This window comes from Hemitrygon akajei, chromosome 18, assembly GCF_048418815.1.
Source record: "Hemitrygon akajei chromosome 18, sHemAka1.3, whole genome shotgun sequence".
Lineage (NCBI taxonomy): Eukaryota > Metazoa > Chordata > Chondrichthyes > Myliobatiformes > Dasyatidae > Hemitrygon > Hemitrygon akajei.
Genome location: NC_133141.1, coordinates 9,203,061 through 9,226,277, shown reverse-complemented (window position 1 = coordinate 9,226,277; position 23,217 = coordinate 9,203,061). Strand labels below are relative to the sequence as shown.

Below are 23,217 nucleotides of genomic sequence, written 5' to 3'. Positions count from 1 at the left end.
TTGATCGTATAGAGTGGAACTACCTTTTTGCAGTTTTAGAAAAATTTGACTTCGGTCAAAGTTTTATCTCTTGGATCAAATTGCTGTATCTGTGTCCTACTGCCTCTGTTTTGACTAATTTTCTGAAATCCCAGTTATTTAACCTCAAACGTGGCACCCGTCAAGGATGCCCCTTAAGTCCCTTTCTCTTTGATTTGGCTATAGAACCTTTGGCGATAGCATTTCGAAGCTGTCCTGAATTGACCGGGGTTTGGAGGGGGGGTGTTGAGCATAAAGTTTCTCTTTATGCTGATGACTTATTACTTTTTCTTTCAAATCCGTCCACATCCTTACCTCCAATGTTCTCACTTCTTGATCAGTTTAGCCAGTTTTCTGGCTATAAACTTGATTTACATAAGAGTGAACTTTTCCCAATTAATAAAGAAGCACAAGAATTAGCATTTCGAGACCTCCCTTTTAAAATAGTTCATAATCAATTTACTTATCTTGGGATTACAGTTACAAGGAAGTTTAAAGTTCATTTTCGTGAAAATTTTGCCAATCTTTTATATACTACAACAGAGTCTGTCACAATGGTCACCTCTATCTATGTCTTTGGTAGGTCGTATTAATGTTGTTAAAATGTATGTTCTCCCTAAATTTTTATATTTATTTCAATCAATCCCAATTTTTATTCCTAAAACTTTTTTTGATTCCTTAGACTCTATTATTTTGTCATATCTGTGGAAGAATAAGCGTTCCAGAATTAATAAAGTTTATCTTCAAAAATCTAAAAAAGAGGGTGGCATGGCTTTACCTAACTTTTGTTTATATTATTGGGCAGCTAACATACGTTGTGCTACCTTTTGGTCTTTTTTCCATAGCCAACCCGAGTGCCCTAATTGGGTGGCAATGGAGTTGAGTTCCACTAAAGATTTATCTACTTCTGCACTTCTTGGCTCTGTACTCCCTAGTAGTTTGTCTAGATTAATTGTTAATCCTCTTGTTAGACACACTTTGCGAATATGGGCTCAGTTTAGGAAATGTTATGGTTTCTATGGTTTTTCCTCTTCTAGTCCTATCTTACATAATCTTACATAATTTTTTTTACCTACTATGTATGATTTAACATTCCATGATTGGTATAGGAAGGGCATTAGACATTTTGAAGATCTTTTTATTGATAATCGCTTTGCATCTTTTCAACAGCTCTCTGCTAAGTTCAATCTGCCTAATGCCCATTTTTTTTTAGATATCTCCAAATTAGACACTTTATTAATCCTTTAATTCCTAACTTCCCTGAAATGCCTGAGAAAAATGTTATGGATTTATTTATTTCTATTAATCCACTGGGTAAAGGTTTAATATCATTTATTCGTGATAAATTAGCATTCTTACGGCGTGCCCCTGTGGATAAAATTAGAATGGCTTGGGAGCATGATTTAAATATCTCTTTATCCGATGAGACTTGGGACTCGATTCTCAAATCGGTTAATTCAACCTCTCTTTGTGCTCGCCATTGCCTTTTACAATTTAAGATTGTTCATAGAGCCCATATGTCTAAATCTAAATTATCTCAATTTTACCCTAATATTAGTCCTCTTTGTGATAAATGCAAAAGGGGCGAGGCCTCTCTTATTCATATGTACTGGTCCTGTCCTAGCTTAGAGAAATTTTGGAACGATGTCTTCATAACTTTATCCTATATTCTGAATCACCACTTAGAACCTAACCCTTTAATTCCTTTGTTTGGTTTTTTGGGTGAGACAGATATACGTTTGAGTTCGACTAAGTGTCGAATACTATCTTTTGCTTCTCAACTGGCTAGACGTCTAATCCTCCTTAGATGGAGAGATGTTGCCCCGCCCACGCATGCTCAATGGCTTAATGATATTATGTCATGCTTAGACCTTGAAAAAATTCATTATTCAGTTCTTAATTTGGATATAAAGTTCCATAAGGTCTGGGGACCTTTTATTGAGTACTTTCATAACCTTCCTCTTAATTAAGGTTTCTTTTTTCGGTCCCTTGCTTTCAGTTCTTTTTTTTTGGTAGTAGGCATTATTATCTTCTGTTTTCAAGTGTATTTACAGTTTTGGGGGTTTGAATGTCCTGATTTATATTCTCTATATTGTGTTGTGGTTGGTCTGGAGTTTTCTTTGTTGCGGGGCTTGGGGAGGATACTAACTTTACATGACTTCAATTTGGGTGCTTTCTCAATGATCTTTTTTGTATTATATTATTATTGTATGTTTATTTTTGCACTGTATTAATTTTCTTCATTTTGGTTTGGGGATTTTTTTCTATCTGTAGTGATGTAGAAAATGCATTAAAAAAACCAATAAAAAAAATTTAAAAATTTAAAAAAAAGAAGTCTGCCCATGAGGCAGCGGGAGAGTTTAAAAAGCGAGCAGATTGAGAAGAAGCTGTCATTTCTTCAGAGTAGGAAGGCTTTGGCTTGAGAGGCTTCAGCGAGCAGAGGCTGAGGACGAGCTTGATCCCAGTCAGTTAAGGCCAGTTAAACTCCTTTAATTAATCTAATTAGCTTAGAAGTAGGTAATGGAGGCAGCAGTTAGGGCAGTCCAGTGCTCCGTTTGCAGTATGTGGGAAGTCGGGGCTGATGACTACACCTGTAAAAGGTGCATCCAGCTGCAGCTCCTGACAAACTGAGTTAGGGAACTGGAGCTGGATGAACTTCAGATCATTCGAGAGGCAGAGGCAGAAATAAACAGGAGTTACAGGGAGATAGTCACCCTTAAGAGTCAGGTAGCTGGGTGACTGTCAGGAGAAGGAAGGGGAATAGACAGAATGAGCAGAGAACCCCTGTGGCCTTTCCCATCAATAATAAGTATACCATTTTGGATACTGTTGGTGAGGAGAACCTACCAGGGACAAGTTGCAGTGGTTGCGTCTCTGGCACCGAGACTGGACCCTCAGCTCAGAAGGGAAGGAGGGAAAAGAGGAGAGCAGTAGTGGTAGGGGATTCGATAGTTAGGGGGACAAATAAGAGGTTCTGTGGAAGAGATCGAGAATCCCGGATGGTCTGTTGCCTCCCTGATGCCAGAGTCCGTGATATCTCAGATCGAGTTCTCAGTATTCTCAAGAGGGAGGGTGAGCAGCCAGATGTCGTGGTCCATGTACGGCCCGATGATGCGGATAGGAAGAAGGAGGAGGTCCTGAAAAGACAATTTAGGGAGTAGGGTGCAAAGTTGAAGGACAGGACCTCCAGGGTTGCAATCTCAGGATTGCTACCGATGCCATGTGCTAGTGAGGCTAGAAATAGGAAGATAATGCAGCTAAATACATGGCTAAGGAGTTGGTGCAGGAGGGAGGGCTTCATGCTTCTGGACAATTGGGCTTTGTTCCAGGGAAGGTGGGACCTTTTCCGAAGGGACTGGTTGCACCTGAACTGGGGGGGGGGGGAGACTAACATCCTTGCGGGAAGGATTGCTAGTGCTGCTCCAGGGGGTTTAAACTAGATTTGCAGGGTGAGGGGAACCAGAGTGTTCGAGCAGATGGTAAGATGGAGGAGGATAAAGGTCATGCGAGAGCTGCAAGTATAATGCAATGGAGTAAAGCCAGATCTAACATATAGAGAGGCTTTGAGGAAAGAGAAACAGAATAAAGAGTGTAAAGGTAGTAAGGTAGAAGAGCTAAAGTGCGTGTACATCAATGCAAGAAGCATCAGGAACAAAGGTGATGAACTGAGAGCTTGGATACATACATGGAATTATGATATAGTGGCCATTACAGAGACTTGGCTGGCACCAGGGCAGGAATGGATTCTCAATATTCCTGGAATATTGAATATTTCCTGGAATATTGATACTCCTGGAATATCTCAATTCCCTGCTTTAAAAGGGATGGGGGGGAGGGGAGGAGGGGTGGCATTACTGGTCAGGGATACTATTACAGCTACAGAAAGGGTGGGTAATGTAGCAGAGTCAGTATGGGTGGAAGTCAGGAACAGGAAGGGAACAGTTACTCTATTGGGAGTATTCTATAGGCCCCCTGGTAGCAGCAGAGATACCGAGGAGCGGATTGGGAGGCAGATTTTGGAAAGGTGCAAAAATAACAGGGTTGTTATCATGGGTGACTTTAACTTCCCTAATATTGATTGGCACCTGATTAGTTCCAATGGCTTAGACAGGGCAGAGTTTGTTGAGTGTGTCCAGGATGGATTCCTGTCACAGTATGTTGACAGGCCGACTAGGGGGAATGCCATACTAGATCCAGTATTAGGTAATGAACCGGGTCAGGTCACAGATCTCTCAGTGGGTGAGCATCCGGGGGGCAGTGACCACCGCTCCCTGGCCTTTAACATTATCATGGAAAAAGATAGAATCAGAGAGGACAGGAAAATTTTTAACTGGGGAAGGGCAAATTATGAGGCTATAAGGCTAGAATTTGCAGGTGCGAATTGGGATAATGTTTTTGCAGGGAAATGTACTATGGACATGTGGTCGCTGTTTAGGGAACTCTTGCAGGGCGTTAGGGATAAATTTGTCCCGGTGAGGAAGATAAAGAATGGTAGGGTGAAGGAACCATGGGTGACAAGTAAGGTAGAGAATCTAGTCAGATGGAAGAAGGCAGCATGCGTGAGGTTTAGGAAGCAAGGATCAGATGAGTCTATTGAGAAATATAGGGTAGCAAGAAAGGAGCTTAAGAAGGGGCTGAGGAGGGCAAGAAGGGGACATGAGACGGCCTTGGCGGGTAGGGTAAAGGAAAACCCCAAGGCATTCTTCAATTATGTGAAGAACAAAAGGTTGACAGGAGTGAAGATAGGACCGATTAGAGAAAAAGGTGGGAAGATGTGCCTGGAGGCTGTAGAAGTGAGCAAGGTCCTCATTAAATACTTCTCTTTGGTATTCACCAATGAGAGGGAACTTGATGACGGTGTGGACAATATGAGTGAGGTTGATGTTCTGGAGCATGTTGATATTAAGGGAGAAGAGGTGTTGGAATTGTTAAAATACATTAGGACGGATAAGTCCCCGGGGCCTGATGGAATATTCCCCAGGCTGCTCCACGAGGCAAGGGAAGAGATTGCTGAGCCTCTGGCTAGGATCTTTATGTCCTCGTTGTCCACAGGAATGGTACTGGAGGATTGGAGGGAGGCGAATGTTGTCCCTTTGTTCAAAAACGGTAGTAAGGATAGTCTGGGTAATTATAGACCGATGAGCTTTATGTCTGTGGTGGGAAAGCTGTTGGAAAAGATTCTTAGAGACAGAATCTATGGGCATTTAGAGAATCATGGTCTGATCAGGGACAGTCAGCATGGCTTTGTGAAGGGCAGGTCAAGCCTGATAGAGTTCCTTGAGAAGGTGACCAGGCATATAGATGAGGGTAGTGCAGTGGATGTGATCTACATGGATTTTAGTAAGACATTTAACAAGGTTTCACACAGTAGGCTTATTCTGAAATCAGAAAGCATGGGATCCAGGGAAGTTTGACCACGTAGATTCAGAATTGGCTTGTCTGCAGGAATCAGAGGGTCGTGGTGGAGGGAGTACATTTGGATTGGAGGGTTGTGACTAGTGATGTCCCACAAGGATTGCTTCTGGGACCTCTACTTTTCGTGATTTTTATTAATGACCTGGATGTGGGAGTGGAAGGGTGGGTTGGCAAGTTTGCAGACGACACAAAGGTTGGTGGTGTTGTCGATAGTGTAGAGAATTGTCGAAGATTGCAGAAAGACATTGATAGGATGCAGAAGTGGGCTGAGAAGTGGCAAATGGAGTTCAACCCAGAGAAGTGTGAGGTGGTACACTTTGGAAGGACAAACTCCAAGGCAGAGTACAAAGTAAATGGCAGGATACTTGGAAGTGTGGAGGAGCAGAGGGATCTGGGGGTACATGTCCACAGATCCCTGAAAGTTGCCTCACAGGTAGATAGGGTAGTTAAGAAAGCTTATGGAGTGTTAGCTTTCATAAGTCGAGGGATAGAGTTTAAGAGACGCAATGTAATGATGCAGATCTATAAAACTCTGGTTCGGCCACACTTGGAGTACTGTGTCCAGTTCTGGTCACCTCAGTACAGGAAGGATGTGGAAGCATTGGAAAGGGTACAGAGGAGATTTACCAGGATGCTGCCTGGTTTAGAGAGTATGGATTATGATCAGAGATTAAGGGAGCTAGGGCCTTACTCTTTGGAGAGAAGGAGGATGAGAGGAGACATGATAGAGGTGTGCAAGATATTAAGAGGAATAGATAGAGTGGACAGCCAGCGCCTCTTCCCCAGGGCACCACTGCTCCACACAAGAGGACATGGCTTTAAGGTAAGGGGTGGAAAGTTCAAGGGGGATATTAGAGGAATATTTAGAGGGATATTACTTCCCCTTTGATCCCCAATCGCTCTTACTGCTCTCACACACTCAATCTCAGCACCCCCCCCCCAAACAACCATTCCAACTTTGCAGTTCAGTTGCTCTTTTACACTTCTTAATCACCTCTTTTTAATCCCTTCTCAGCAACTTAACAGCTCAAAACTTGCATGTGGCTCTGGTTGCTCAAAGCATGCAACTGGAGCAACCAACTGACTGGACCACTACAGAAATGCCCATGATTAGCTAATGCTATTGGAGGCACGGCAGTGCATCTCACCTACAGAGGCAGTGAGACTTAGCAACAATTTCTCGAATCGTCAGTCAGTCTCCAATGATTTCTTAGCAGATTGCAGAAATGCCAAACGAGAGTCCATGTTTTTAAACTTTGCACAACTGCAGTGAGTGGAACACATTAAGATGTGCTTCCACCTGTGTGGCTAATTTTAGCTGGCACTTTTTGAAAGTTACATGGATGACTGATGTTTCTATGTTGTAGGTATGAAACACCTAATGTTCTGCAGATTCATGTAACTGGTCAAATCTCCGGATTTACACGCTTCTCAGAAAAACATCAAACTTCACACATCAAATACCTAAGCTATTTTCAATGCAATTAATACAATCTTTCTGGTGACCAAGTTCAATTTTGTGACCCCCTAACACAAATACCTGGAAGCTCATTATATAACCTTTGTAAAAATAATTTCCAAATCTTCTTGAACTGAAAAGAGCATTTGCTACTCATTTCTCTACACAGACTGAGTAAAAGTGGAAACTGCTATGTAGAGTGTGTATGATCCCTGAGAGTATGCGAAGATCCCTGCTGCACCTGATGACCCTGTGATCTCTGTCTCAGAGGCCGATGTTAGGCTGTCTTTAAAGAGAGTGAACCCTCACAAGGCAAAAGGTCCCAGTGGAGTACCTGGTAAGACTCTGAAAACCTGTGCCAACTAACTGGAGGGAGTATTCAAGGACATTTTCAACCTCTCACTGCTACGGGCAGAAGTTTCCACTTGCTTCAAAAAGGCAACAATTATACCAGTGCCTAAGAAGAATAACGTGGGCTGCCTTAATGACTATCACCCGGTAGCACTCACATTGACAGTGATAAAATGCTTTGAGAGGCTGGTCATGACCAGACTGAACTCCTGCCTCAGCAAGGACCTTGACCCACTGCAATTTACCTACTGCCACAATAGGTCAACAGCAGATGCAATCTCAATGGCTCTTCACACAGCTTTAGACCACCTAGACAACACCAACACCTGTGTCAGGATGCTGTTCCTCGTCTATAGCTCAGCATTTAATACCATCATTCCCACAATCCTGATTGAGAAGTTATGGAACCTGAGCCTCTGTACCTCTCTCTGCAATTGGATCCTCAACTTCCCAACCGGAAGACCACAATCTGTGCGAATTGGTGATAACATATCCTCCTCACTGACGATCAACACTAGTGCACCCCAGGGGTGTGTGCTTAGCCCAATGCTCTACTCTCTATATACACATGACTGTGTGGCTAGGCATAGCTCAAATACCATCTATAAATTTGCTGACTATACAACCATTGTTGGTAGAATCTCAGGTGGTGACGAGAGGGCATACAGAAGTGAGATATACCAACTAGTGGAGAGGTATCACAGCAACAACCTGGCACTCAATGTCAGTAAGATGAAAGAGCTGATTGTGGACTTCAGGAAGGGTAAGACGAAGAAACACATACCTATCCTCATAGGGGGATCAGAAGTGGAGAGTGTGAGCAGTTTCAAGTTCCTGGGTGTCAAGAACTTAGAGGATCCAATCTGGTCTCAACATGTCAATGCAAAACAGTGGCTTATACTTCATTAGGAGCTTGAAGAGATTTGGCATGTCAACAAATACACTCAAAAACTTCTCTAGATGTACCATGGAGAGTATTCTGACAGGCTACTTCACTGTCTGGTATGGGGGGAATACTGCACAGGACCGAAAGAAGCTGCAGAGGGTTGTAAATTTAGTCCGATCTATCTTGGGTACTAGCTTACAAAGTACCCAGGATATCTTCAAGGAGTGGTGTCTCAGACAGGAAGTGTCCATTATTAAGGACCTCCAGCACCCAAGACATGCCCTTTTCTCACTGTTACCGTCAGGAAGGAGGTACAGAAGCCTGAAGGCACACACTCGGCGATTCAGGAATAGCTTCTTCCCCTCTGCCATCCGATTCTTAAATGGACATTGAACCCTTGGACTACCTCACTTTTTTTTAATATACACTACTTCTGTTTTGTGTACATTTTTAAATGTATTCAATATACATATACTGTAATTGATTTACTTATAGACTTATTATTTTTTTTTCTCTTCTATATTATGGATTGCTGCTAAGTTAACAAACTTCACGTCACACGCCGGTGATAATAAACCTGATTCTGATTCTGATTCTGAGATATCATGAATAGAAAGTCACATTCAACCATACTAATTCACTAGCATGCCCAAGGTTTTGGTTATCTGCATAGAATTAATTTATGACTCTTTATTGTGCTTAAAAGTTATTAGGAAGTTCTATTTACGACCAGGTTTATGTCTACAATAGGCATTACTTTCTTTGCTGGCGTGATTTCAGTATTTCAGGGATAACTATCATATTTCTTTTAAATGTTATGACCCCAGCCCCCTCCTTTGTGAGAATCGCAAGAGCCCTAGTGAAGGGGGGGTCAATGACCCGAGAGAGAGCGACGTGCTGAAATTGGACTCAGGAAAATAAGAGAGAAGCCTTAAGGTTTGGAATGTGGTCTGGCCTCTCAGCCAGACAAAAGCCACGGACATGGCCATTGTCTCTTGGAGACACCTTTGTGGAATGGGGATTGGACCAAGTGCAAACCCTCAGGGCAACGTGGGCTGGGTGATGGGCAAAGATTGCCACACCCCACCCTGATTGACAGCTACAACCCTGCAAGTCCCGATAAAAGGTGGGCTGCCGAGGCGGCCCCTCAGACGCACCAAGGAGACACACTAAGAAGACACGATAGTGCTTCCCGTCGGAGCGGGAAGCCATTTTGAAGGAAGCCACGTGCGTTAGATTCCAGATCGGGAGTCTGTGGCTGAAACCAAAGGAAAAACCGTTTTTAACTAACAACAGGGATTTGCTTTGCAAAGACAACGGGTAAATGTTCCTTTCTCTCACCAATATCTCTCTCCAACACGTGAAATGCCAGCGGTTCCCAAACGGAAAAGCCTGCAGATTTATGAGTGACTTTTATATTTCCATTGGACTCAGTATTATCCCCTAGACAATGATAGAGCTTATTTCTGATTGATTATTACTATACCTGTGCTTTAAATTGAGTATTGACGACGTATATGATCTGAATGTTTTGTATTAACCATACGTTTGTGCCCCTTTATAAATAAAAACGTTTGAAAATAGTAGCATCAGACTTCAGCAGACCTCTCTATCTTTGCTGGTAAGTCACCCAGTTACGGGGAACGTAACATAAACGTTAAGCTTTTTTACTCATTAATTCTTGAAGCTTATTAAACTTTTTTAACACAATTTCTAATAACTTAAGGCTTCATAAGGTGAAACCTTCACAAGTTTTGAAAATATCTCTCTTATCCAGACTTATTGATATGGCTGTCAAAGCCCAATTGAAGATAAACTCCAATCACTCATTTTCCAAAACAATTCTCCAATAAATGTTCAGATCTTATTAGTAGTTGGAACAAATTCCACTTTAAACAATGTGCGTGAATAACTTTTTTGGTCCTCTCTCCTTCTTCAGGATGCTGTGGGCAGAGTAACTCCACATTTCAGTAACTCCATATAATCTCCAGTTTTTCTGTGTTACTGCCAATAAGTTTGCCTGAAAGATCTTCTTTTCAAAAACAGATTTTTTCCACACAAAAAAATCTATGCCTTCTGAAAATCCTTCTAACGGCTTACAATCAACAAAATCATTCTTTAACAGACTACTAAAATATCCTTTTCTTTTAGATGATTCTTGCCTGGAGCTCAGACAGCATACAATACCCAAGCTAAAATATCAGCTAATATCTGATTAAATTATTAGTTTGTCTGATTAGTAGGCATTCGAGTAATTAGTTGATGTTTTTCACCTGAGGCAAGTAACAAAAGAAAAGCAATCTTCCACAACAAAGTGAATACACCAAAAGAAATTATCAAGAAAGAGTGTCAAGAACCTTCACGGACTTCAGCAAGGCATTTGACAAGGTTCCACATGGGAGGTTGGTCAGGAATGGTCAGTTGCTTGGCATTCAAGATTAGGTAAAAATTGGATTAGACATTGGCTTTGTAGGAGAAGCCAGAGAGTGGTAGTTGAGGGTTGCCTCTCTGACTGGAGGCCGGTGACTCGTTGTGTGCCACAGGGATCAGTTCTGGGTCCATTGTTGTTCGTCAATATATTAACAATCTGAATGAATGTGGTGAACTGGATCAGCTGATTTGCAGATGACACCAAGATTGGGGGTGTAGTGAGCAGTGAGAAGGACTATCAAAGCTTGCAGTGGGATCTCAAACAGCTGGAAAAATGGGCTGAAAAATGGCAGACAGAATTTAATGCAGACAAGTGTTGCACTTTGGGAGGATCAACCAGGGTAAGACTTACATGGTGAGTGGTAAGGCACCGAGGAGTGTGGTAGCACAGAGTGATCTGGGAAAACAGATCTATAATTAATTGAAAGTGGCATCACAGGTAGATAGGGTTGTAAAGAAAGCTATTGATACATTCACCTTCATAAATCTCAAAGTATTATGTGTTTGAGTTGGGATGTTATGTATGTTGAAGTTGTATAAGATGCTGGTGAGGCCTAATTTGGAGTATTAGGTGCAGGTTCGGTCACCTTACCTGCAGGAAAGCTGTAAATAAGATCAAAAGAGTACAGAGAAAATTTACAAGGATGTTGCTGGGACTGGAAGACCTGAGTTATAAGGAAAGATTGAATAGGTTTGAACTTTATTCCCTAAAATGTAGAAGATTGAGGGGAGATTTGATGAAGGTATACAAAATTATGAGGGGTATAGATAGGGTTTCTCCGCTGAGGTTGTGTGGGACTATAACTAGAGGTCATGGGCTAAGGGTGAAAGGTGAAATGTTTAAAGGGAACATGAGTAGAAACATCTTAACTCAAGAGGATTGTGAGTGTGTGGAATGAGCTGCCAGCACAAGTGGTGGATGAGCATTTGATTTCAACATTTAAGAGAAAATTGGATAAGTACATGGATGGGAGGGGTATGGAGGGCTATAGTCCAGGTGCAGGTTGATGGGAAGAGTCAGCTTAAATGGTGGGTTATGGACTAGATGGGCCAAAGGGCCTGTTTCTGTGCTGTAGTTTTCTATGTCTCTATGAGTTTTTTATAACCCTATCATTCTAACTACTAAAATCATAAGGAAGCAATAAGCAGTCTGAGGAGCCAAAGTGAGAAAAATTGAACAATATGGCACTTAGCAATTTAATATTCACTTCTGATTTTGAGAATAATTTTTACCAACAATGTAGAACTATTTATAGCAAGTTATTACTGAGAGAATCAAAAAGGAACTAATTCAAAAACTTCATAAACATCTCATCTGCTTCAGTTAAAGATTAGCAAAAGTAATGAATTCTATATTAATTTTTTTATATTCAAATAGGTAACAAGTGTATTTGAAAGACTTACAGAAAGTCATGAACTACAAGCCCTACAGTGACAAAAATCAAGTAAAACATAATTTACATTTGAAGCTTTTGAAAGAAAGGGCAGAACTTAACCAACTAAAACATGAATCAAATTCCTTGTACAAATACATAAAAAGGTTATTTACACTTCCTAAGCAAATACCAGCAGGAAACATCCAATAGGCTGTATTATGACTTATTTAACATCAAAAAACTGCAGAAAGGACACAGTTTACTCCTATAAATCACAGTTAGTTCTAAAATTACATTTCAGTCTGTAATTTATTCTGTAAGACACTTCAAACAGATATGCCTTAAACCTTGAAGTAAATCAAATGATCAATTCATTTTCATCTTTGATTATATATACAAAAACAAAATACTTGCCAGCAAGAGGTAACCATTTATTTTTGTACTGGCACATTAAAGTTGCAAAGTCATAACATGAGCCAATTTATCAAATTAAAGAGCATTCGAAATTTACTGAGCTGTAGTATTAAATTATTAGACTATCAGCTGTTACTATAAAAAGTCAATATGTATAAAAATCTTGCAGGGCAAGCTTAAGAATATGGTACCGCAGTGCCAACATCATATATTTTAAAAGGCCAATAGTTAATGATAAAACACAAACCCTTTCTCAGGGCTGCTCGAAGCATGTGGACTTTCAGCTTCAGCTGAATATTTATTAGATCGCATTTCCAGGTAGAGGTCCAATCAATTGAAGTCACCATCTCACTATACTGTACTTAGCTATTGAGAGTGAAAACACAAAGAGGTGTACAAAATTATGAGGGGTGTAGATAGGATAAATGCAAACAGGCTTTTGCCACTGAGGTTGGGTGGGACTACAATGAGAGACCATTGGTTAAGAGTGAAAGGTGAAAAGATGAAGGGGAACTTCTTCACTCAGAGGGTCGTGATAGTGTGTAATGAGCTGCCAACACGAACGGTGCATGCAAGCTCAATGTCAACATTTAAGTGAATTTTAGATAGGTACATGGATGGTAGGGGTATGGAAGGTTATGGTCTGGGTGCAGGTCAATGGGAGTAGGCAGTTTAAATGCCTCAGCATGAATTAGATGGGCTGAAAGGCCTGTTTCTGTACTGTACTTATCTATGACTTTATGAAACACCACAAAGTCATCAAGATAGAAACATTGATAATCAGATAATTCATTTTAAGTTATTAAAGAAACCAAATCTACATTCTTACCTGCTACAGAATTTGGTCGAGGCATTAAATAGAGAGGAATCGAGTGAACGGATTGAGATGAGACAGTCTCCAAATTTCTTTCCGGGAATTTATTCAAGCTGAATGTGGAACCCGATATATTTTCATCCACTCGATACAAACAGGAATCCATGGCAGATTTCTGACCATGCCAAGGTTTAACATTCGCTCTGGAACTTGATTCCTTACTGCTTTCCCCGCCATATTTGGATCGGTCCACGTTTTCTGAATAACTTGTCAAAGTTGCTACAAATTAGAAGATTTGGGGGAAAAAAAGAATATGTTAAGGATGAAAGTTAATAGTACTCAGAATTAATTATAATTTTACTGGACAGTCTTCCATTGCCCTGAACTAAGCCATTTGTTTCCCTGTGGCTCCAGTGCAGACCACTGAAATAGCTCCTTGAACCTCCTTTCCAACCCAACATAGGGTCTGTCTCAGCCAAGCCCAGTGTTTTCACCAACAGCATTGCTTTGACAATGAGTGAGTCCACTGTCTCAGGCCCACCAGCTGTCTAAGATCAGTGGTGGTAGCTGCTTGTAAAGATCAAATTTGGACCCTGTGGAAAAAATATTTTAAAAAATAGGAATAACTATGCTTTTTATCAAGATAAAACACTGATGCACAGGCTCAAGGAGAAGACTTCTGAGCTAAAGAGCTGGGATGCCTGCAGAAAGCAGCAGTGACAGGTTGAGCTCTATGAGTCCACCAGGGCAGTGATGAGACAGACTTAGCCAATGGTAGCAACACATGGTTGCTGGCTTCATTCTACAGCAGTGTTGCACAAAAATATACCGACAATCCCAGTTTGTGCTGGCATTAAGTTTAAAGTTCCACTCTACTTTTATTTTATGGGAAACAGCTTGTAACCTTCTGCATCAGCTTCAGATGGACTATATATATATATATATATATATATATCTGGTACCACTGGTGCTTGGATTACAAAGGCATCGATGAACTCCAACCATACCATTGACTTTGGATGATGGAGATATGAGGTCATCAATAGCCTATGCTCCACTGGGAGCTAAGAGCCCAAGAAGAAGAGAACGACCACTGGTGTTGGAGAAATGCTGCAGTCCTTCAAGGAGATGTACCTTCCAATGTTGTTGTATAGGAAGTTCCAGGATTTAAAGCCAATTTAGAATATATTTCCATATCATAGTGGTAAGACTTGGAGAAATTGTAGTTGCTTGTATTTCTATGGGTGTTTCTTTGCCTTTCTTAGGATTACAGGTCAAAGCTTAGGGAGGTGCTGTTGGAGATCTCAGGAAGTAGCTTCAGGGTGTTTTGTAGATGGTAGCACTGCAACTCCTGTGATCTAGTGTTGGAGGTAATGAGAGTTAGTGTGCCTAATGGGTATCAGCTAAGCAGGCTGTTTTTGACTGGATAGCATAGAGGCTTTTAACTATTATTAGAGCTGTACTCATCCCAGGCAAGTGAAGAATATTCCATCACACTCTTCAACTGTGCTGTGTAAATGGTGGAAAGGTATGGGTGTCAGGTCACTTGGAAGGATAACCTAATTTCATTACAATAAGTGATCTAGTTCCAATAACTTAGTGGTAGTGGTGCACCCTACAAATTTCTTCCTCATGAATCTGTGTCTAGAGTTGAAGGAAATAATGATCTAGTTCACTGTCAATTATCCTTTAGAATAATCTGCTTATCTGTAAAAGATATCCACTGCAGTAATACAGCACAAATATAATACAGTACAAAAGACAATGATCTAGCTCATTGTACCTTCCAAGATAGAGTTCGAACAACAATTCTTGTGAATATAGTTCATCTGATTAGTAAAACCATGTACACCTCCCCTTCTTAATTGACTCTATTTAACGTGCAGAATTCCACTGCAGACTGCCACCTATAGAGCAGAAACATACCATTGTTACCAAGGGTCTGTTACCTGCAGTTTTCCCATGTGTGTTAATTATACTAACTCTTCAATAAAGTGACTTGTAAAAACATTAACTGGAACCCATTTTAGAGAAATATAAGAATTTTCTAAAGCGGATTCTCCAGACCTTGAATTTCTTTTCCCCTAGTTCACAGCAATGAACAATTCAGTCTATCATCTAACTATCTGCTGCTTTGTCATAGGACTTCCCTTTAAGTGATAGGCCAGATTTATATATAAAGCTCAGAACTGCTTTTAACTCAGTTCACATCATTACTTAAGAATTACTCTCAAGTAGTATAGCAGGAGACAAAACAAGGAACACACACAAAATGCTGGAGGAGCTCAACAGGTCAGGCAGCACTATTGAAAAGAGTAAAAAGTCGATGTTTCTGGCCAAGAGCTTTCATCAGGACTGGAGGAAAAAAGATGAGAGGTCAGAGTAAGGTGGTGGGGGAAGGGGAAGAAGTAGTACAAGCTAGTAGGTGACAGGAGAAACTGGGAGGGAGAGGGGTGATGTAAAGAGTTGGGAAGCAGACTGGTGAAACACATACAGGGATGAAGGCGGCAGAATCTGATAGGAGAGGACAGAAGGCCATGGAAGAAAGGGGAGAGGGAGGAGCACCAGAGGGAGGTGATGGGCAGGTAAGGAGATAATGTGAGAGAGGAAAGTAGTGAAGGGGGGAGGGCATCACCGAGAAATCGATGCTCATGCCATCAGGTGGAGGTTATCCAGACAGAATATAAGGTGCTGCTCCTCCAACCTGAGTGTGGTCTCCTCAGGACAGTAGAGGAGGCCATAAACTGACATGGAGGAATGGGAAGTAGAACTAAAATGGGTGGCCATTGGGAGATCCTGCTTTTTTCTGGCAGAGCGTAGGTGCTCAGTGAAGCAATTTCCCAATCTACAGGAGGCCACACCGGCAGCACCGGGGGGGGAGACGTGGTAGTGGTGGAATCCCGTTGGGAGCCGTGGAAATTACGGGGAATTATGTGCTGGACACGAAGGCTGGTGTTGTGGTAGGTGAGGACAAGAGGAACCCTATCCCTGGTGGAATGGCAAGAGGATGGGGTGAGGGCGCAAATTAGAAGAGATGCAGGTGAGGGTAGCGTTGATGGTGGAGGAAAGAAAACTCCTTTGAAGGAGGAGGACCTCTCATTCGTTCTGGAATGAAAAGCCTCATCCTGAGAGCAGATGCAGCAGAAACGGAGGAACTGAGAAAAGGGAATATCATTTTTACAAGTGAAAGGGTGGGAAGAGGTGTAATCTAGGTCGCTGTGAGCAAGTACTTTTGTAAACCAGTGATTTACAACAAAATGGTTTTAGATGAAAATTCAACAGAAAATGTTTAAGGAGGGAATTGTGGGCCAGGTGAACACAGAGTTGGGTGATAAGAAAGTACACACACTTCATCAACCTACCCTGGACTGTGCTACAGCCTCCACCTAGTGCTTGCTCACATTTTTCCACGCCATTCAACTAAGAAATTGTATTGATCACTATGCTTTTGAAGCTCATGTACCACAATGAATGCTGTGCTAATCCAGAGTGCCAAATAAAATGCTAAAAGAAAATTACCAAAACTATGCCAATAAAATTAAGTATGCAAACCTGGCAGGTGGTTGACAATGACAAAGAAGATTGTAGGTGAGGAAAGATATCAATGGGCTAGTGTGGGTGGAATAGTAGTAGCTGATGTGATTACAAGCCAGTAGCACTTGCTAAATCTCTGTAAAAGCATCCCCAAGTAGTTCAGGTCGGTATATTACAAAAAGAACTCAAATGGAAAGAGGAAATTTATTCGGACTTTTCCTTGTGTTAGAAAATTTTAGTTATAAGGAGGAACTAACTGATCTGGAACACGAGGAAATCTGCAGATGCTGGAAATCAAGCAACACACACAAAATGCTGGTGGAACACAGCAGGCCAGGCAGCATCTATAGGAAGAAGCACAGTCAACGTTTTGGGCCGAGACCTTTCGTCAGGACTAACTGAAAGAAGAGATAGTAAGAGATTTGAAAGTGGGAGGGGGAGATCCAAAATTATAGGAGAAGACAGGATGAAGCTAAGAGCTCGATCAAAATGTGATTGAAAAGTTGAAGGGCCGAAGTAATTATAGATGGGGCTCGAGCTCTTAGCTTCATCCTTACCCCTCATGTCTTCTCCTATCATTTTGGATCTCCCCCTCCCCCTCCCACTTTCAAATCTCTTACTATCTCTTTTTTCCGTTAGTCCTGACGAAGGGTCTCGGCGTGAAACGTCGACTGTACTTCTTTCTATAGATGCTGCCTGGCCTGCTGCGTTCCACTAACAGTGCTGGGATTATTTTAAACAAAGGAGACAGTGGAGTTTCATTTAATTGTATAAAATGAAAGGGATAGAAAAGGTAACTGGTAAAAGGATTAGAGATGTTTTACAAAATAGTACACCCAAAATATGCTAGGGTCTGTAACTCTCTGCCTGAATGGATGGTGGAGGCTGAAACTCTCATCACATTCAAAATGTGCTTGGATGAGTCTTGAAAGTGGTAATCTTCTCAATGTCCCATGCCTACTGCTCACCAAGCCCAGGAGCAGCTGATCTCCATGGGACAGTGTGCTCGACAAGCTTATCAAATGAAAATTAAATTTTAAAAATCTTCAGATGCTGGAGTTTACCATAAGTTTCTTCTCTATAGTTGATTGCTAAATGACCCAATTTAGAAACAGACAAATTAATAAAGGGCTTCATAAATGGTATTTTGGGACAACTCTGAGTGAAGAAGGCCATGGAGACTTTGTTTATCTGACTGTCCTTGGAGAGGAACCCTCAGAAAAATACACATGGGCCAAGCTGTAAGAAATATCATGCACCCAAATATTCACAATCTTCTGAAGGCACTTTTTGCTGTCACTGCTGAGCTTGGGTGGCTTGCAATCATTGAGCAAGGATGGCTAACCAGTCATCATAAATTCTGATGAAATAAAACTACACTGGGATATAATCTTTTTACATAACTATCAATCAATAAAATATAGAATATGAGACCAGACATTTTGCAAATTTGGCAAAACTGAGTAGGAAGTTACAAAACTAGATGCTGAAATGCAAGTCAGTTAGTTTAAAATCAGAAACAATTCCAAATTAATTGACCTGCTCTCCTTGATATGGGTTTTGAAGCAAGATATACATTAGGCTACTGTTTACCAATTACATCTCGATATTTAACACCATTTCTTCAATACTAATCACCAAGCTTCAAAACCTGACCCTGTCTACCTCATTCTGCAACTGGATCCTCAACTTACTTATTGGCGGACCATAGTCAGTGCAGATAGAGAGTAACATCTCCTCTTCACTGACTGTCAACACAGGTGAATCTCAAGAATGTGTGCTTAGTCTACTGCTCTACCCTCTCTAAACCCATCATTGTGTGGCTAACCAGAGTTCAAACACCATTTATAAATTCAAAAATGACACCGTTGTTGGTAGAATCTCAAATGGCATGAGAAATCTTATGAGACAGTGAGATGGATCAGCTGGTAGAGTGATGTCACAAAAACAACCTCTTACTTAATGTCAGCAGAACAGAGGAACTGATTGTGGACTTCAGGAAGAGGAAGTCAAGAGAACACACACCAGTTTGTGTTGAAGGGTCAATGATAGAAAGGATAAACAGCTTCAAGTTCCTAGACATAGCATCTCAGAGGATCTATCGCGGGACCAACATACTGAAGCAATCATGAAGAAGATTTTGTACGTCACCGAAGACTGCTAATAATTTATTTAGGTGTATGACGGGAAGCATCTGACTGTTGCATCACAACCTGGTATGCAGGCTCAATGTACAGGATTGCAAGAAACTGCAGAGGGTTATAGACTCAGCCAGCTCCATCACATGAATAACCTTTCAAGGCACCAAGGACATCTTCAAGAGGCAATGCCTCAAGAAGATAGCATCCATCATTGAAGACTTTCACCATCCAGGAGATGTCCTCCTCTTCTTACTGACTTCTGGGAGGAGGTACAGAAGACTGAAGACCAATACTTAACAATTTAGGAACAGTTTCTACTGTTACGAAGGATGAACAACTCTGATGGGCAGAAGGGTGCAGAGTCGCCCATGCCCCCCCCTCCTTTTGGAGAATCGCCAATCGCTACTATTTCAATGCTGTTATCAAGGAAGTGAGAGAGACAAAGGAAATCTGCCAGGGCAGTTGTTATTGATAACAGCTCATGAAAATTAATGAGAGAGAGACAAAGCTAAGGGTTACCCAGGGTGAAGGGCTCCTACTAACAAAAGCGGAGAGCGGAACCATTGATTACTGCTATTGTCTTTTGGAGAAGGATTATGTACTTGGTACTGTTCTATTCATTGAAACCCCTCAGGGGGCAACCAGAGTGGGCTGGTTTGATGGGTTACATCATCCCAACCTGATTGACACCTGAGACCCCGTGAGTGGGGATAAAAGTGAGGTTTGGGGTAACACCCCTCAGACACACCAGGAGAAACGCTAGTGAGCATCAGAACCCCCACGAGACAGGGTGGGAGATCGGAGACCGAACGAAGGGTCGGTAAATTTTAACTCACAGTGTTTTGTAGCGAGACCGGTGGGGGCTTGTGTGTGTGTCCACCCTTGCCTGGGTGATGAGTCCACCACGGAAGAACGGTCTAGCTAAAGGACGGAGGGGTCATACGTGAATGGCCACAACAACAACGCATCGACGAATCAAAATCGTAAAGGAAGGTTGGCAAGATAATAGCTGTTACTGTTCACGTTTTCTCTCTCTTTCTCTCTCCAACAATTGAAACACAGCGACCAACAACTACCGCAGCCTGCATGAACTGAACTGAACTTTATATTTCCATCTGACAATTCATTATCCCCTAGACAACGATAGTGCTTTGTTTCTTATTGATTATTATTATACCCGCACTTTTAGGTTTAGTATTGCTGACGTATATTATCTGTATATTTGCATTGATATTATTTTTGTATAGTTTTACTAATAAATACTGTTGAAAATAGTATCACCAGACTCCAACGGACACTTCTATCTTTGCTGGTAAGACACCCAGTTACGGGGTACGTAACACTACCCCCTCCACCATCAGATTTCTGAATGGTTCATGAATCCATGAACAGTACTTTATTATCCCTTTTTATGTAATATTGGTTTCTGAAATTTTTAGGAAGTTATTGCACTGCTGTCAAAAAACAACAAACGTTATATGTCAGTGATAAATTTGAGAATCCACATCCCTTCACAACAGAATTCCAAAGATTTGCAATCCTGTGAGTGAAGACACTTTTTGCAACTATAATCCTACATGATTGACATTACACCATTTGTTCTAGACTTATCTGGCAAATACCATCAACTCTGTTGGCCCTTCAATAAATTTTATATGGACCAATTAAATGAACTTTCATTTTACTAAACAATAGTAAATACATGTACTGTTGAATCCCTTCTCACAAACTGACATGCTAATCCTTGAAACAATCCAGTGAATTTAATGCCTCATATTAAAAATCCAACAAGACTATTTCACTCGTTTCCCAACCTCTTGTAAATAAATACCAACATACCATTTACTCACTCCTACACCACCACCCGCAAACAGCTTACTGTATGTGCATGTTAGCCGTTTTTGTGCAAGTGTACTCAGAATCCTGAGCAATATTTCTATTTTTTATTTATTTAAAACAATAATCTGTGTTTCTGTTCTTTCAATCAAAATGAATTACCTTTACAATGTGTTCACGTTGCAACTCCCACTCCCAACAGGCTGATTTTTAACTAACACTGAATTTTTTTTTTTGAACAATTGAGGTTATCATGAACTATAGATTAAACGGGAGAAATAAATTACAGTACAAACCTAACCTTAATCTAACTGAATTGTGGAAATAACTCAAGCCTTCTTGGTTTATGTTTAGTATCAATTGGCAAGGACAACCTTATATCAAAACAAAAAATGCTTTTATCTTGTTAACTATACATACTGAATAAATAATGTGTTTGTAATCTCTACAATATGATAAATGGATTTTTAAAATTGTGATGCTTTTCTCTTTTAAATTGTGAAAAATTTTAGTCATGGTTTGAAATTAGTTAACCAAGAAAAACAACTCCAAGCATTCAGTATACTGATTAAAAGGAAAATCTCATTTTTATGTGGCTAGAAATAATGACTGTAATATTAAATTTGTAGAGAAGCTAGGAAGCTAATTAATAGGAAGTCTTTTACAGAAAATTATTATTGATCACAGTCCAAGTTATGCAAAGATGGAAGAAATTATAGAATTTGTATAGGACTACTCTGCCTAATGATTAAACCAGTTCCTCCCAACACCAAACCTTTCCCCACACATATCCAATTACTTTTTAAAGCAAATAAATTCATATTCACCAAACTAATCAACACTGCAGTTCAAGTCCTAACTATTTATTGTCCAAAGATGTTTCTCCAGTTCCTTTACTGAAACAATGAAATCTGTGCACTCTAGTTATGAAGACTTCAGTCACAAAAGAGCATTTGTCACTCTGCGTACTCCATTTAAACATGATTTTAAATTACTCCAATTAAGGTTGAAGAACTGTCCAAAATTTTGCAATCTATCCATTAAACCATAATGAGGGAGTCATTCTGGTAAACCTCTCCTGCACTCTTCCCAAATTTGATCACTGATATTACAGGCTTGATAGATTAAAACCAACTGCACTAAAATGACAAAGGACCAGAATAAATATATGAAAGTAGGAGGAGCCTGGTGTTTACTTTACCTCTCCACTCTCCAGACAGCACACCTATTCTACTATATTATGTCCAGAACTGGATGGGATACTCAGGCTTGGGAGCATTTTTACATAGGTTCAGCATTACTTTGTGGTCTTTGTGGATTTTGGCACTACACACTTGTGGTAAACTATGTGTATACCTGTCTGGACACTGCTGACTGCTCCTGTGGCTCCTCCCACAGACCCCTGTATAAAGGCGATTGGAGGCACTGCTCCTCCCTCAGTCTCCAAGATGTTGTGGTCACGTTTGCAGCTAATAAAAACCTATCTTTTGCGTCCCGTCTCCGAGAGTTATTGATGGTGCACCAACACTTTATTTATAAATCCTTGGTAATCATACACAACTTTCTGTAACGTTGCATTTGGATGCAGCAGCCTCTCTGGGAGGGGGTGGGGGAGGCAACCAAAGGTGTTTATTTTTTCTTTTTTTAAACGTCATTTTTACAATCACAGTACAATACTGGACATTAGAACTTCAGGTACTGCAGGTCTACCTCATCAGTGAGCTGCTGTTGGTGGAGGAGCTGGACTTGGTGCAGACCATGTTACTGCCTGCTACAGGCAGGCAATAGAACTGATGCGTGAAGGTGGTATACACTCTAACAGCAAGTGATTTTCTTGATCATTTCACTTGCGATCGCAAGACACCGTTGGAATTTGATAATGTAAAATGCTGCAAGTCCTTTTTCCTCGTTTATTAGTGAAACAGATGGTGGGGGAGCTGTGTGGCATTAGTTGTAGTGAGGACTAAGCCTCAAGCCACAGGCTTGCCTGTTGTGGCAATCCAGGAGAGTAGACGCCTGAGGCAGAGCAGCCGGCGTCTATGCTGGGTTGATGGCTGGCCCCTTTCATTGGTGCTGCTCTCCAGTCTTCGATCAGTGGAATGACAAGCTGGATCGTGTATGTGTGTGTGTGCATACATTTGTCTGCAGACTGCTAAGAACTGCTTGGGCTATATATATTTTTTGTGTGACTGTAGGTTTACTTGCTATCTTAGATGTGCTCCATGTGCAATGTGTTGTGTATGACTGTTGGTCCTGTGCTTTGCACCTTGGTCCCGGAATAACACTGTTTCATTTGTCTGTATTCATGGGTATTCACGTATAGTTGAATGGCAATTAAACTTAAACGTGATTGTACTGTTATCTGGACAAACAAAGGTTTGTGCACAAATGTGGCTAGGTCTTCTATTTGTTATACCCCCTTTAAATTATATTAATTTACAAAGGTGCTCTTCTCATTCTTCTACTAAATGATTATCACATTCAGTGAAATTGAATTTAATTCATTTTTCTGTGCACTCCTGTAGTCTATCTTCCTTACTGCT

General features: G+C 41.0%; 1 protein-coding gene across 7 annotated transcripts in view; it reads right to left on the bottom strand.

The window, feature by feature from the left end:
• Nucleotides 1–23,217, bottom strand: part of LOC140741057 (protein TANC2-like) — a 712,173-nt gene that overhangs the window by 231,931 nt on the left and 457,025 nt on the right. For all 7 annotated transcript variants that reach the window (XM_073070734.1, XM_073070733.1, XM_073070735.1 and 4 more), the window contains one exon: nucleotides 13,179–13,442. In XM_073070734.1, the coding sequence (XP_072926835.1) occupies nucleotides 13,179–13,442 (264 nt within the window). The remainder of the gene's footprint in view (nucleotides 1–13,178; nucleotides 13,443–23,217) is intronic.